This window comes from Argopecten irradians, chromosome 4 (genome assembly GCF_041381155.1).
Source record: "Argopecten irradians isolate NY chromosome 4, Ai_NY, whole genome shotgun sequence".
In the NCBI taxonomy this organism is placed as follows: Eukaryota; Metazoa; Mollusca; class Bivalvia; order Pectinida; family Pectinidae; genus Argopecten; species Argopecten irradians.
In genome coordinates this window covers 51,519,299-51,535,884 of record NC_091137.1, presented here as the reverse complement: position 1 = coordinate 51,535,884, position 16,586 = coordinate 51,519,299, and the positions used below count along the sequence as shown (strand labels likewise).

General features: G+C 37.9%; 1 protein-coding gene across 1 annotated transcript in view; it reads right to left on the bottom strand.

Annotated features, from left to right (window-relative positions):
* Positions 1 to 16,586, bottom strand: part of LOC138322352 (uncharacterized) — a 143,045-nt gene that overhangs the window by 45,574 nt on the left and 80,885 nt on the right. The window contains exon 10 of the mRNA XM_069266392.1: positions 11,426 to 11,511. Within this exon, the coding sequence (XP_069122493.1) occupies positions 11,426 to 11,511 (86 nt within the window). The remainder of the gene's footprint in view (positions 1 to 11,425; positions 11,512 to 16,586) is intronic.

Genomic DNA, 16,586 nt, shown 5'->3' with positions numbered 1-16,586 from the left:
ACATACACCCACACTGCTTTACTAGCCCAGGGATATACACCCACACTGCTTACTAGTCCAGGGATATACACCCACACTGCCTTACTAGTCCAGGGACATACACCCATACTGCCTTACTAGCCCAGGGATATACACCCACACTGCCTGACTAGTCCAGGGACATACACCCACACTGCCTGACTAGTCCAGGGACATACACCCACACTGCCTTACTAGTCCAGGGACATACACCCACACTGCCTTACTAGTCCAGGGACATACACCCACACTGCTTACTAGCCCAGGGACATACACCCACACTGCTTACTAGCCCAGGGACATACACCCACACTGCTTACTAACCCAGGGACATACACCCACACTGCCTTACTAGCCCAGAGACATACACCCACACTGCTTACTAGTCCAGGGACATACACCCACACTGCCTTACTAGCCCAGGGACATACACCCACACTGCCTTACTAGTCCAGAGACATACACCCACGCTGCCTTACTAGTCCATGGACATACACCTACACTGCCTTACTAGTAAAGGGACATACACCCACACTGCCTGACTAGTCCAGGGACATACATCCACACTGCCTTACTAGTCCAGGGACATACACCCACACTGCCTTACTGGTCCAGGGACATTCACCCACACTGCCTTACTAGCCCAGGGACATTCACCCACACTGTCTCATCGGACCAGGTGATCGAGTTATTGGGCCAGCTGAGGTAATAACCACACATTGACTGACGCTATATTACGATTTAACTCTTTCCATACTTATTCAAATTTCCTGCTCGCTACTGGAAGTAGATATGGGCTTCGTCCATTGTGTATTGAGCAAATGCATCTCACTGAAGAGATTGTTTAAAGGATGTTTTATGACAGTCTGATGCTTATAACATTGGTAGTATGTTCTATATTACCTGTAATTTATATATATACACTTGATTGCTGATTATTTCATTGAAAACACAGCGAAATTAGTTGACATAGGAAATACACCTGTTAACCAACATGTTTGTAACATGTGTGCAAGTTGGCAGGCAGTCATGCAGAAGATCGTTTTTCTACTATCTGTGGACATTTCTTGCACATACACAATATTTAAATAATATATTTAAGTTATTAATTGATATTTTATAATTTTTGACAATTTTATTATTATTTTCTCTATAACAATCATGTAGAAAATCAGTGGCAAAATCAGTCCGCCATTGTGTTACGATTGTAAACAACCACGCTTTAGTCGGCTAATTTTCTGTGAATAAACCATTTTTACTGTTGAAGATGCATCTTGTATGTAATTATTTTCATTTTTATTATATTTCCTATACATATTAAATGATTTTAAACACTTTTACCGAGATTATTCTGATGTTTAACCGGCGAGTAAAACGATTTTTCCCATGTCAATCATAACATAATAAGGCGTTATGAGGGATACGGGACCATGTTTCTGTGACGGAATAAGACGTCACAAAGGATACAGGAGACTGTTTCTGTGACAGAATAAGGCACACAAGTACGGAAATAGTTAAGAATTAGAGGATCTTCCTGTTTTCTAAATGTAGACTTTATAATGTCATGTACTTTAGCGCCTGTGTTACCCTAAATAATGTCATGTAATTCATCACCTGTGTTACCCTAAATAATGTCATGTACTTCATCACCTGTGTTACCCTAAATAATGTCATGTACTTTATCACCTGTGTTACCCTAAATAATGTCATGTACTTTATCACCTGTGTTACCCTAAATAATGTCATGTACTTTATCACCTGTGTTACCCTAAATAATGTCATGTACTTCATCACCTGTGTTACCCTAAATAATGTCATGTACTTCATCACCTGTGTTACCCTAAATAATGTCATGTACTTCTTCACTGTGTTACCCATGTTCATGTGTGTTACCCTAAATAATGTCATTTACTTTATCACCTGTGGTACCCTAATCATTTATTGTTAAAAATATCTATATTCTTCTATTCTTGAGTCAAGAAAACTGCCTATATGTAAACAATATGAATTAATAATACATAATATAACAAGGATGATGGATAATCTGTTAATTATTTTGATGAAATTAACAAACTAGCTAGGGAACAATATTCACTTTATTGAGATATAAAAACAAATATCAAAACAAAAATCACACAGGACATCACAAATTATCCAAATTACATTTACAGGATAACATATATTACATGTTTTGAAGCCTCACTAACAAAACTTATATACAATTGAGAAGAGCCTTTTAAAACTTAGAAATGATTCTCCTACTCCCCAGTACTGAACACAACATCTTACACAAGTCAGCTTTATTTTTTTGTAAAAGAACTCTATGCTCATTTTCACAATTAAATCAAAAGATGAATTGTCATTAAGGTACTGATTTCACATTTATTATGAATACAACTTTTGTTCCTACTATTCACCAATTGTTCTCCCCTATCATCATATACAATGTACATAGTACTGGTGAAATTTCACTGTCCATGTATGTATAAATCTAAAGGACAATCTTCATATAGGATACATTGAAATGGAAATGTAACTCTAACTTTAAATTCTGATTTTTTTATTCTTAAAACATAAATCATTTTCATAGTTTGATTTTTTATGAAATTCTTCACACAAAAAAATGTTAGATTTCAATCAGTGAAAGGAAAATCAAGGATAATTCACATCGTGCCAGAAACAAATGAATGTGTTATTAAGAAAAAATGTAGAGTAGAATTTAAATTACAAAAAATAAAAAAAGTATATAAATTGAACATATACCTAATATTTTAAATTAAAGTTACTTTCCTTTCATATGATATACAAATAACTTAAAACTGATGCCATAATACAAAAGCATAATTATGTAGAAATTATCTTCAAAGAATTTCAACCTATTTGACTACATTAATATATTAATTGGTAATAAAAACAGATTGGATTATTGATAAAATATCAATCATCTGTTGAATGCTGTCACAACCTCATTAACAGAATAATTCCTCTAATTGATTCTATTCTGGAAACACATTAACAGGTCAATACTACTTTGTCTTAGAAATCTTGAAAAATTATGAAAAGTACGAAGGGGCTAAATTTTACTTCCTATACTTTTAATAATTTTGTTTGAATATGAATACTCATTAAAACGACCAAGATGTCTTTAAGGTATAGTATATTACAAGTAATACATGTAATTCATCTTGATATCTGAACACACTAAGTAAATGTTTATCAAACAAATCTGTGCTTAAAGAACACAATAATCCCCTGATAGTGTTACAATCCCCTAATAGTGTTACAATCCCCTGATATTGTTACAATCCCCTGATATTGTTACAATCCCCTGATATTGTTGCAATCCCCTGATAGTGTTACAATCCCCTGATAGTGTTACAATCCCCTGATAGTGTTGCAATCCCCTGATATCGTTACAATCCCCTGATAGTGTTACAATCCCCTGATAGTGTTACAATCCCCTGATATTGTTACAATCCCCTGATAGTGTTACAAACCCCTGATAGTGTTACAATCCCCTGATACAATCCCCTGATAGTGTTACAATCCCCTGATAGTATTACAATCCCCTGATAGTTTTACAATCCCCTGATAGTGTTACAATCCCCTGATAGTGTTACAATCCCCTGATAGTGTTACAATCCCCTGATAGTGTTACAATCCCCTGATATGTGTTGCAATCCCCTGATATGTTACAATCCCCTGATAGTGTTACAATCCCCTGATAGTGTTACAATCCCCTGACAATCCCCTGATAGTGTTACAATCCCCTGATATTGTTACAATCCCCTGATAGTGTTACAATCCCTGATAGTGTTACAATCCCCTGATATGTTACAATCCCCTGATATTATTACAATCCCCTGATAGTGTTACAATCCCCTGATAGTGTTACAATCCCCTGATAGTGTTACAATCCCCTGATAGTGTTACAATCCCCTGATATTGTTAAATCCCCTGATAGTGTTACAATCCCCTGATATTGTTACAATCCCCTGATATTGTTACAATCCCCTGATATTGTTACAATCCCCTGATAGTGTTACAATCCCCTGATATTGTTACAATCCCCTGATAGTGTTACAATCCCCTGATAGTGTTACAATCCCCTGATATTGTTACAATCCCCTGATAGTGTTACAATCCCCTGATAGTTGTTACAATCCCCTGATAGTGTTACAATCCCTGATATGTTACAATCCCCTGATATTGTTACAATCCCCTGATAGTGTTACAATCCCCTGATATTGTTACAATCCCCTGATAGTGTTACAACCCTGATAGTGTTACAATCCCCTGATATGTTACAATCCCCTGATATTTTACAATCCCCTGATAGTGTTACAATCCCCTGATAGTTACAATCCCCTGATAGTGTTACAATCCCCTGATAGTGTTACAATCCCCTGATAGTGTTACAATCCCCTGATAGTGTTACAATCCCCTGATAGTGTTACAATCCCCTGATGTTACAATCCCCTGATATGTTACAATCCCCTGATAGTGTTACAATCCCCTGATAGTGTTACAATCCCCTGATAGTGTTACAATCCCCTGATAGTGTTACAATCCCCTGATAGTGTTACAATCCCCTGATATTGTTACAATCCCCTGATATTGTTACAATCCCCTGATAGTGTTACAATCCCCTGATATTGTTACAATCCCCTGATAGTGTTACAATCCCCTGATAGTGTTACAATCCCCTGATATTATTACAATCCCCTGATATTGTTACAATCCCCTGATATTGTTACAATCCCCTGATATTGTTACAATCCCCTGATAGTGTTACAATCCCCTGATATTGTTACAATCCCCTGATAGTGTTACAATCCCCTGATAGTGTTACAATCCCCTGATACAATCCCCTGATATTGCTACAATCCCCTGATAGTGTTACAATCCCCTGATATTGTTACAATCCCCTGATATTATTACAATCCCCTGATAGTGTTACAATCCCCTGATAGTGTTACAATCCCCTGATAGTGTTACAATCCCCCTGATAGTGTTACAATCCCCTGATAGTGTTACAATCCCCTGATAGTGTTACAATCCCCTGATAGTGTTACAATCCCCTGATAGTGTTACAATCCCCTGATAGTGTTACAATCCCCTGATATTGTTACAATCCCCTGATAGTGTTACAATCCCCTGATAGTGTTACAATCCCCTGATAGTGTTACAATCCCCTGATAGTGTTACAATCCCCTGATAGTGTTACAATCCCCTGATAGTGTTACAATCCCCTGATAGTGTTACAATCCCCTGATAGTGTTACAATCCCCTGATAGTGTTACAATCCCCTGATAGTGTTACAATCCCCTGATATTGTTACAATCCCCTGATAGTGTTACAATCCCCTGATAGTGTTACAATCCCCTGATAGTGTTACAATCCCCTGATAGTGTTACAATCCCCTGATATTGTTACAATCCCCTGATAGTGTTACAATCCCCTGATATTGTTACAATCCCCTGATAGTGTTACAATCCCCTGATAGTGTTACAATCCCCTGATAGTGTTACAATCCCCTGATAGTGTTACAATCCCCTGATATTGTTACAATCCCCTGATAGTGTTACAATCCCCTGATAGTGTTACAATCCTCCCTGATAGTGTTACAATCCCCTGATAGTGTTACAATCCCCTGATAGTGTTACAATCCCCTGATAGTGTTACAATCCCCTGATATTGTTACAATCCCCTGATATTGTTACAATCCCCTGATAGTGTTACAATCCCCTGATAGTGTTACAATCCCCTGATAGTGTTACAATCCCCTGATAGTGTTACAATCCCCTGATAGTGTTACAATCCCCTGATAGTGTTACAATCCCCTGATATTGCTACAATCCCCTGATATTGTTACAATCCCCTGATAGTGTTACAATCCCCTGATATTGTTACAATCCCCTGATAGTGTTACAATCCCCTGATAGTGTTACAATCCCCTGATAGTGTTACAATCCCCTGATAGTGTTACAATCCCCTGATATTGTTACAATCCCCTGATAGTGTTACAATCCCCTGATATTGTTACAATCCCCTGATAGTGTTACAATCCCCTGATAGTGTTACAATCCCCTGATAGTGTTACAATCCCCTCTGATGTTGTTACAATCCCCTGATAGTGTTACAATCCCCTGATAGTGTTACAATCCCCTGATAGTGTTACAATCCCCTGATAGTGTTACAATCCCCTGATAGTGTTACAATCCCCTGATAGTGTTACAATCCCCTGATAGTGTTACAATCCCATGATATTGTTACAATCCCCTGATAGTGTTACAATCCCCTGATAGTGTTACAATCCCCTGATATTGTTACAATCCCCTGATAGTGTTACAATCCCCTGATAGTGTTACAATCCCCTGATAGTGTTACAATCCCCTGATAGTGTTACAATCCCCTGATAGTGTTACAATCCCCTGATAGTGTTACAATCCCCTGATAGTGTTACAATCCCCTGATAGTGTTACAATCCCCTGATAGTGTTACAATCCCCTGATAGTGTTACAATCCCCTGATAGTGTTACAATCCCCTGATAGTGTTACAATCCCCTGATATTGTTACAATCCCCTGATAGTGTTACAATCCCCTGATAGTGTTACAATCCCCTGATAGTGTTACAATCCCCTGATATGTTACAATCCCCTGATAGTGTTACAATCCCCTGATAGTGTTACAATCCCCTGATAGTGTTACAATCCCCTGATAGTGTTACAATCCCCTGATAGTGTTACAATCCCCTGATAGTGTTACAATCCCCTGATAGTGTGTTACAATCCCCTGATAGTGTTACAATCCCTGATAGTGTTACAATCCCCTGATATTGTTACAATCCCCTGATATTGTTACAATCCCCCTGATATTGTTACAATCCCCTGATATGTGTTACAATCCCCTGATATGTTACAATCCCCTGATATTGTTACAATCCCCTGATATTGTTACAATCCCCTGATAGTGTTACAATCCCCTGATAGTGTTACAATCCCCTGATAGTGTTACAATCCCCTGATAGTGTTACAATCCCCTGATAGTGTTACAATCCCCTGATATTGTTACAATCCCCTGATAGTGTTACAATCCCCTGATAGTGTTACAATCCCCTGATAGTGTTACAATCCCCTGATATTGTTACAATCCCCTCTGATATTGTTACAATCCCCTGATATTGTTACAATCCCCTGATAGTGTTACAATCCCCTGATATTGTTACAATCCCCTGATATTGTTACAATCCCCTGATAGTGTTACAATCCCCTGATATTGTTACAATCCCCTGATAGTGTTACAATCCCCTGATAGTGTTACAATCCCCTGATATTGTTACAATCCCCTGATATTGTTACAATCCCCTGATATTGTTACAATCCCCTGATATTGTTACAATCCCCTGATATTGTTACAATCCCCTGATAGTGTTACAATCCCCTGATATTGTTACAATCCCCTGATAGTGTTACAATCCCCTGATAGTGTTACAATCCCCTGATAGTGTTACAATCCCCTGATAGTGTTACAATCCCCTGATAGTGTTACAATCCCCTGATATTGTTACAATCCCCTGATAGTGTTACAATCCCCTGATAGTGTTACAATCCCCTGATAGTGTTACAATCCCCTGATATTGTTACAATCCCCTGATATTGTTACAATCCCCTGATAGTGTTACAATCCCCTGATAGTGTTACAATCCCCTGATAGTGTTACAATCCCCTGATAGTGTTACAATCCCCTGATATTGTTACAATCCCCTGATATTGTTACAATCCCCTGATATTGTTACAATCCCCTGATATTGTTTACAATCCCCTGATAGTGTTACAATCCCCTGATATTGTTACAATCCCCTGATAGTTGTTACATCCCCTGATATTGTTACAATCCCCTGATATTGTTACAATCCCCTGATAGTGTTACAATCCCCTGATATTGTTACAATCCCCTGATATTGTTACAATCCCCTGATAGTGTTACAATCCCCTGATAGTGTTACAATCCCCTGATATTGTTACAATCCCTGATATGTTACAATCCCCTGATATTGTTACAATCCCCTGATAGTGTTACAATCCCCTGATAGTGTTACAATCCCCTGATAGTGTTACAATCCCCTGATAGTGTTACAATCCCCTGATAGTGTTACAATCCCCTGATAGTGTTACAATCCCCTGATAGTGTTACAATCCCCTGATAGTGTTACAATCCCTGATAGTGTTACAATCCCCTGATAGTGTTACAATCCCCTGATAGTTGTTTACAATCCCCTGATATGTTACAATCCCCTGATATTGTTACAATCCCCTGATATTGTTACAATCCCCTGATATGTTACAATCCCTGATATTGTTACAATCCCCTGATATTGTTACAATCCCCTGATAGTGTTACAATCCCCTGATAGTGTTACAATCCCCTGATAGTGTTACAATCCCCTGATAGTGTTACAATCCCCTGATAGTGTTACAATCCCCTGATATTGTTACAATCCCCTGATAGTGTTACAATCCCCTGATATTGTTACAATCCCCTGATATTGTTACAATCCCCTGATAGTGTTACAATCCCCTGATATTGTTACAATCCCCTGATAGTGTTACAATCCCCTGATAGTGTTACAATCCCCTGATAGTGTTACAATCCCCTGATAGTGTTACAATCCCCTGATAGTGTTACAATCCCCTGATAGTGTTACAATCCCCTGATAGTGTTACAATCCCCTGATAGTGTTACAATCCCCTGAAAGTGTTAAAATCATCTGATATTGTTACAATCCCCTGATAGTGTTACAATCCCCTGATATTGTTACAATCCCCTGATAGTGTTACAATCCCCTGATAGTGTTACAATCCCCTGATAGTGTTACAATCCCCTGATAGTGTTACAATCCCCTGATAGTGTTACAATCCCCTGATAGTGTTACAATCCCCTGAAAGTGTTACAATCCCCTGATAGTGTTACAATCCCCTGATAGTGTTACAATCCCCTGATAGTGTTACAATCCCCTGATATTGTGACAATTCCCCTTCCCCTCTGGTATTGTTAAATACTATATAATATATACTTGAGTAGTGGCAAGATTTGTATTACATGTTGTGACATCTAAAAAAAACCAGAGGAACAGAGCTGAAATGTTCACACTAAATTCGACACCAAAATGATATCTAACGAATTTCACTGATTGACAAATAGTTGATTTTAGTGTCATCACTGACAAAATTGTTTTGATTTACAATGTGATGAAATGATAAGCACCAGATTCTTTCTCTTACTACTACATTTTAAATTAACCAGAATTAGAATATATGATAAGTTATGACAATCCATGATATTTTTGTAATCGTTTATATAATCTTATCACAGTAAAATTTCTTTTTCTCTTTTATAGAGTGACAAGATAGCTATAGCTATACACTAAATAATTCACCAAACATACATTAAATGATAAAAAGAAATTATTTTTCAGTTCACTGTCCACATGCTAGCGAGACCTACAAAAGGCCTAGTCATGTAGGCAGTAACCCAGCTTTAAACACATGTCTTGTTTAGCATTCACCATTTTAAAAAATATGACCAGTTGTTTATTCTAAGCTGGACACCATGGATTATCAAGCTAAACACTGCAGCTCTCCTCTTCAATAAAAAATTAATAGAATCAAATGGAACTTGTTATTTTCTGATCAAACTGCGGATAACTCGTTTTTTTCTCAAATCAGATGGACTCACAAGTCTGAAGTCACTGTGGTAGTTATAGCTCTGAAATTAGGCATTGTTAGGCTGCATACAAAATGGTTAAACAATTACACCACAACAGAATGAGAAACTTCTCAAAATTAACTAGAATGTCACGAAGATTAGGGGCCTGGTCACCTGACACAGTTTATGGCCAACGTCTGCTCTTAAGGGTGACCAGTAAATGCATAATACATACTTTTCAGGGTGACCATTAAATGTATGACACATCATTTGTAGGGTGACCAGTAAATGTATGACACATAATTTTTAGGGTGACCGGTAAATATATGACACATCCTTTTCAGGGTGACCAGTAAATGTATGACACATCATTTTCAGGGTGACCAGTAAATGTATGACACATAATTTTTAGGGTGACCAGTAAATGTATGACACATACTTTTCAGGGTGACCATTAAATGTATGACACATCATTTTAGGGTGACCAGTAAATGTATGACACATCCTTTTCAGGGTGACCAGTAAATGTATGACACATCCTTTTCAGGGTGACCAGTAAATGTATTACAAATCATTTTTAGGGTGACCAGTAAATGTATGACACATCCTTTTCAGGGTGACTAGTAAATGTATTTCCACTTAACTGAAGCTGCATTACATGTGATTAGTTCATCATGTGACAGAATACTGGATTCTGATTGGCTACACACATGAAAATATTTGCAATAGTGCCCGAGAAAGCATGATCGAGACTTAATGTGACTGTTACATGATGTCATTATAACATTGTGCAGAACAGAAGTCATACTAAACCAATTATGGCCTGGATGAGCGGGTGCTATTGTCTCATAGTATTTGACCTTTTTACAGAAAGCAAGAGATCCCAGAGGGGTCTTGGCGCCCACCAAAGAATGATTTCTGTCTGTCTGACAATGGAAGGAGGGATCTTTTCTCTGCATTTCAAACTTTGACTACATCCTACATATAAAATTTGAGACAGATTCAGTACTTTTTGAGAAATAGCGGAAACAAACTTCCTTTTTCAAAATCCAAGATGGTGGCCTGTCAACCATCTTGTTCACCAAATGGTCCCAAAATGCAATATGCACAACTAGGGTCCTAGGGGAACCTGCACATGAAATTTGAGACAGATCCCTTCCGTACTTTCTGGGATATAGCGGTAACAATCTTCAACTATCAAAATTCAAGAAGGCAGCCATCTTGTTCACCGATCGGTTCCAAAATGCAATATGCACAACTAGGGCCCTAGGGGAACCTACATGTGAAATTTGAGAAAGATCCCTAAAACACTTCCTGAGAAATAGTGGTAACAAGAATTGTTAATCGACAGAAGGATGGACAGACGGATGGACGGACGACAGACCATGGACGAAAAGCGATTTGAAAAGCTAAGATATAAAAGAAATCCTTCAGAGGAAACCAGAAGGGACGGTCTACCTTAAAACATTTTCTGATTCTGGGTTCATGCACGAATAAGTCGCACTGGTGTATTGGTCGCGATCCCGATTTTCAAGTTGCAACTTATACTCCAGAAAATACGGCAAGTCAGGACATGTTGTCTTACACACCATAGATGTTTATTATTCATCAAACTATCAAGATATAAAACTCTTCAATTATGACAACACATCAATCACAAACAGGAAGCTGAGAGACAAAGTAGGGGAGATAACTTACTTGACTATCTTTGTCAGGTGTGGGTTGTGTTTCTGTAGGTTTTGTTTCCGCAAACTGTGTAGCCACAGAGGAAACACTACTACCTGCTGTGAATAGAAAATAACCATATCATTATAATTGTATTCATAGTATCAATAAATATATATATAATGTATATAATTTAACAAGTCACATAACTATCAATATAGGGTTATCTTGGTAAACACAAATGTCTCATCCACACCAGATTTCACTCTATCAAATCATTCCATCCAGAGATCCCAGAGTGATCACCCACCCTTACCAGAGATCCCAGAGTGATACCCACCCTTACCAGAGATCCCAGAGTGATCAACCAGCCTTACCAGAGATCCTAGAGTGATCACCCACCCTTACCAGAGATCCCAGAGTGATCACCCACCCTTACCAGAGATCCCAGAGTGATCACCCACCATTACCAGATCTATAATAGGCCGGGATCTAGGGGGGGTCTACGTGCACCCCCCCCACAACTTAACGAACCAAGGTTTTTCTGAAGCCTTATGACCCACTGATAACGAAATCGAGAGGTAACATTGTATAAACTGGGATGAACTTCCGGTTATGACGTCATCAAGAATGGCCGCCATCTCGTATTTCACTAAAGATTGAAAAATAGTCATAACATTGACATTTTTCAACCGAAGAAGACAAATGAGGCATCAAAATGACCACAATAGAACAACAAATACATATAAGGACCATATATTCCAATATATGGTGTAGCTATTTCTACGCAGGAAATGAAAAATCGGATTTTAAGCTCAAAAACACCCCCCCCCCCCCACCCCCCCACCCCCCCCCCCCCCCCACAACCACACACCCACACCACCAACACATGGTAATTTTTTAGCAAAAAACATTTTTCATATTTGGCTTGACGCAGCAAAAATGTTTGTCAACATGGGTCTTGCACGCAAACTATTATTTCTAATCAGTTAATTGACCTCTTATCAATCAGTAAAAAACAACACCAACAAAAAAACAATGTTAACATTGTATAAGCTCCGGTTATGACGTCATCAAGATGGCCGCCATCTCGAATTTCACTAACAATTGATAAATAGTCATAGCATTAACATTTTTCAACCGAAGTAGACAAATGAGGTATCAAAATGATCATAATAGAACATCAAATTCATATCGGGACCATGTAATCCAATATATGTAGTGATTTCTACGCAGGAAATGAAAAAATAGGATTTTAAGCTCAAAAATGATAATTTTTTAGCAAATTTTTCATATTTGGCTTTACGCAGCTGTAATTGTTTCCCAACAAGAAACTATTATATTCGTAAACAGTTATTTGACCTCTTATCAATTAGTAAAAAACAACAACAACAAAAAAATATATAGAAATTCAAAAGAGAATGATTGTTATACCATCATTTGGTTTACAAAACATCCACCGGGTGCGTATACAGGGTAACATGATTGCTGTTTTTTCCAAACCGCTGACACTACAGTTTCCGGATGTCTTAGAACTTCCTGAAGATAACATTGGCAATTGACGATCCATATCTTAACACATTTGAATTTTAAGGTGGCTTAATATCTAAGTGGGACTTGACAATTTCCTAACAAAATCCATTTTCGTGTTCGAAAGTTTGTAGACTAGTAGCGTCTCAAAATGAATTTTTTACTGCACAACGCCAACTAATAGGGTATCAAATTAAAAATGAAGAAAGCATTTTGTTTCCGTTAATACCACGACACTTTTCCGAAATTTGTTTCTTTTTAGAAATAGCGCATCCACTGTTAACTTTATTTGTCTGTGTGTAACGTAAGGAAATGTCATGATGGTTTACTGCAGTATCACATATTTCTTTCAATAGTTCTTAATGATAAGCATTATCTTTGTGCGTGCTTTCTCGCCAGAGTGTCGATGAGACTGATGAGCTGATGTGACATTACATTACCGGTTTACCATCGTGGTTCTAACTTCTCAACCGTCCATGGCCAGAGGTAACATCAAGAACATCGGGTTCGCGGATGTTGGAGCTCATCCTGTTTTTTCAACCTAGTGATTGACATATCGTATATGATGTTCCAGACCTCTCCGGTAGGGATGGAAAAAAAGACACCAGAGCCACATTCTGCGAAGGGTTGAGTTGCATCTCCTTAATTCGTATGAAGCACAATTCCTCATTCTTGTGAACCCTCAGTGACCATAGATGACACAGGTGAATTATTTGAGGTCATAAATGAGGTCTACAGTGAAGTTCCTCTCTTTGCCAAGTCTGGAGAGCACTGTAGAAAACTTTTTTTCTGGAGAGTTTTCAATGGTGTATCCACGCATACACCAGATGCGACACAACCAGTACCTTCAAGGGACATGGGAAAAGTCTGACCAATGAAAAACATTTAACATTAATTGACCTCATTAAAGACCTCGAGGATATCAACTGTGCCATCTATAGTCGCACGAGTGTCCACAAGGTTGATGAATGGTGCTTGAATCATTCCACCATTCGAAGAAATCTGGATCTGGTGTAATTTCCTGAGAAGTCTGAAACAGCATATACGATATGTTAGAATCTGAAGGAGATCCCACATCCCTGAACCTGTTGTTCCTGATATAAACTCTGGCCATGGGATGGGCCATGAAAGATGACAGGCTAGAACACCACTGGTAATGTAGTGTCACATCATCTCATCGACATCGAAGACGACGCTCTGGCTTTCGACGAATTAGATACTGATATCTCGATTACTCTGATTTGGACTGCATGTACCAGCTACCAGACATGCCGAGTCACGTCAGAGGATAGTGCAGTGAGGTGGGAAAGCATGCACAATGATAATGGTTATAATTGAGAACCAGTGAAAGAAATATGTGACATTGTGGTAACTATCTGACATTTTGCTAATAATATGCATAGGAAATAAACGAAACTGTGACTTGTCCTACCCGAGGCTAGATATTCTGTCAACTTTACATTCATGTTTCCTACTTATAAATCGTCAATAGTCAAACTTATTTAAGGAACTTGTAATACACCAGGAAACTGTAGTGTCCAGCGGTTTGGAGTTAGAAAAATAGCATATACCCAGTATAAACGCACCCGGTGATGTTTTGTAAACTTAATGATGGTATAACAATAATTCTTTTTTGTATCTCTATATATTTTTATTGTTTTTACTGAGTGATTAGAGGTCAAATAACTGTTTTACGAATAATAGTTTCTTGTTGGGAAACAATTATAGCTGCGTAAAGCCAAATATGAAAAATTTGCTAAAAAATTATCATTTTTGAGCTTAAAATCCTATTTTTTCATTTCCTGCGTAGAAATCACTACATATATTGGATTATATGGTCCCGAATATGAATTTGATGTTCTATCATGATCATTTTGATACCCTCATTTGTCTACTTCGGTTGAAAAAATGTTAATGCTATGACTATTTTTCAATTGTTAGTGAAATTCGAGATGGCGGCCATCTTGATGACGTCATAACCGGAGCTTATACAATGTTAACATTGTTTTTTTGTTGGTGTTGTTTTTACTGATTGATAAGAGGTCAAATAACTGATTAGGAAATAATAGTTTGCTGTTGACAAACATTTTTTGCTGCGTCAAGCCAAATATGAAAAATTTGCTAAAAAAATTACCATTTTTGAGCTTAAAATCCGATTTTTTCATTTCCTGCGTAGAAATAGCTATATATATTGGAATATATGGTCCTGATATGTATTTGTTTGTTCTATTGTGGTCATTTTGATGCCTCATTTGTCTTCTTTCGGTTGAAAAATGTCAATGTTATGACTATTTTTCAATCTTTAGTGAAATTCGAGATGGCGGCCATCTTGATGACGTCATAACCGGAAGTTCATCCCAGTTTATACAATGTTACCTCTCGATTTCGTTATCAGTGGGTCATAAGGCTTCAGAAAAACCTTGGTTCGTTAAGTTGTGGGGGGGGTTACCAGAGATCCCAGAGTGATCACCCACCATTACCAGATCATTATCAGACAAACACAGATCTTTTCTCAGCTTTTTTTCTTCTTTACATTAGATTCTTTGATTTCTATATATGAATACATTGTATTTAACAATTTGGTCTTCAAGATGGATAAATATCGGTTTCTCTATAACAAAGTATTTATTGTAAGTAATATACAATATACATGCACTGATGAAAAAGATATCGAAAGCATTTCTAAGAAATAGTAAAAACAAATTTTAGTGTGGAAATGGTGACTAGTTGGCCATTCTGTTCTTGGATCTCCCTCAAAATGAAATATGTACAAATATGGCCCAAACTAAAAGCACGTATCTTTTCAGTACTTTATGAGATATTTTTAGGGCAGCAACTTCAATTTTTCAATATGAAACTTCAGTTTGTAAAGGCAAAAGGTTACTGGTCCTTCGGATCTGAAGTGAACTTAGATTCAATCAATTGATGAATATTTAATCGCTTACTTATTTGAAGTAAGATATGAAGTGTAAAAGTGATGCAAAGAAATCATTCAAATTATAACTGATGAATTATAGAAAATAACTAATACAACAATTTAATTTGTTTTTGTATATTTAACGAAAAACAATCAATGTTATGTAACTGAAATTGAAATCTGGGAATATGGTGACCCTATCCAGACTATTGCTATGGTGACCCTGTCCAGACTATTAATTGCTATGGTGACCCTGTCTATCCTATTGCTATGGTGACCATGTCCAGCTTATTGCAATGATGACCTCCTTGTGCCTATTGCTATGGTGACCCTGTCCAGCTTATTGCAATGATGACCTCATTGTGCCTATTGCTATGGTGACCTCCTGCAACCTATTGCTAAAGTGACCTCCTCCAGGCTATTGTTTGGTGACCCTGTCCAGCCTATTGTTATGGTGACCTCCTCCAGCCTATTGCTATGGTGACCCCCTCCAGTCTATTGTTATGGTGACCCCCTCGAGTCTATTGCTATGGTGACCCCCTCCAGCCTATTGTTATGGTGACCCCCTCCAGCCTATTGTTATGGTGACCCCCTCCAGTCTATTGTTATGGTGACCCCCTCCAGCCTATTGTTATGGTGACCCCCTCCAGCCTATTGTTATGGTGACCCCCTCCAGTCTATTGTTATGGTGACCCCCTCCAGTCTATTGCTATGGTGACTCCCCTCCAGCCTATTGTTATGGTGACC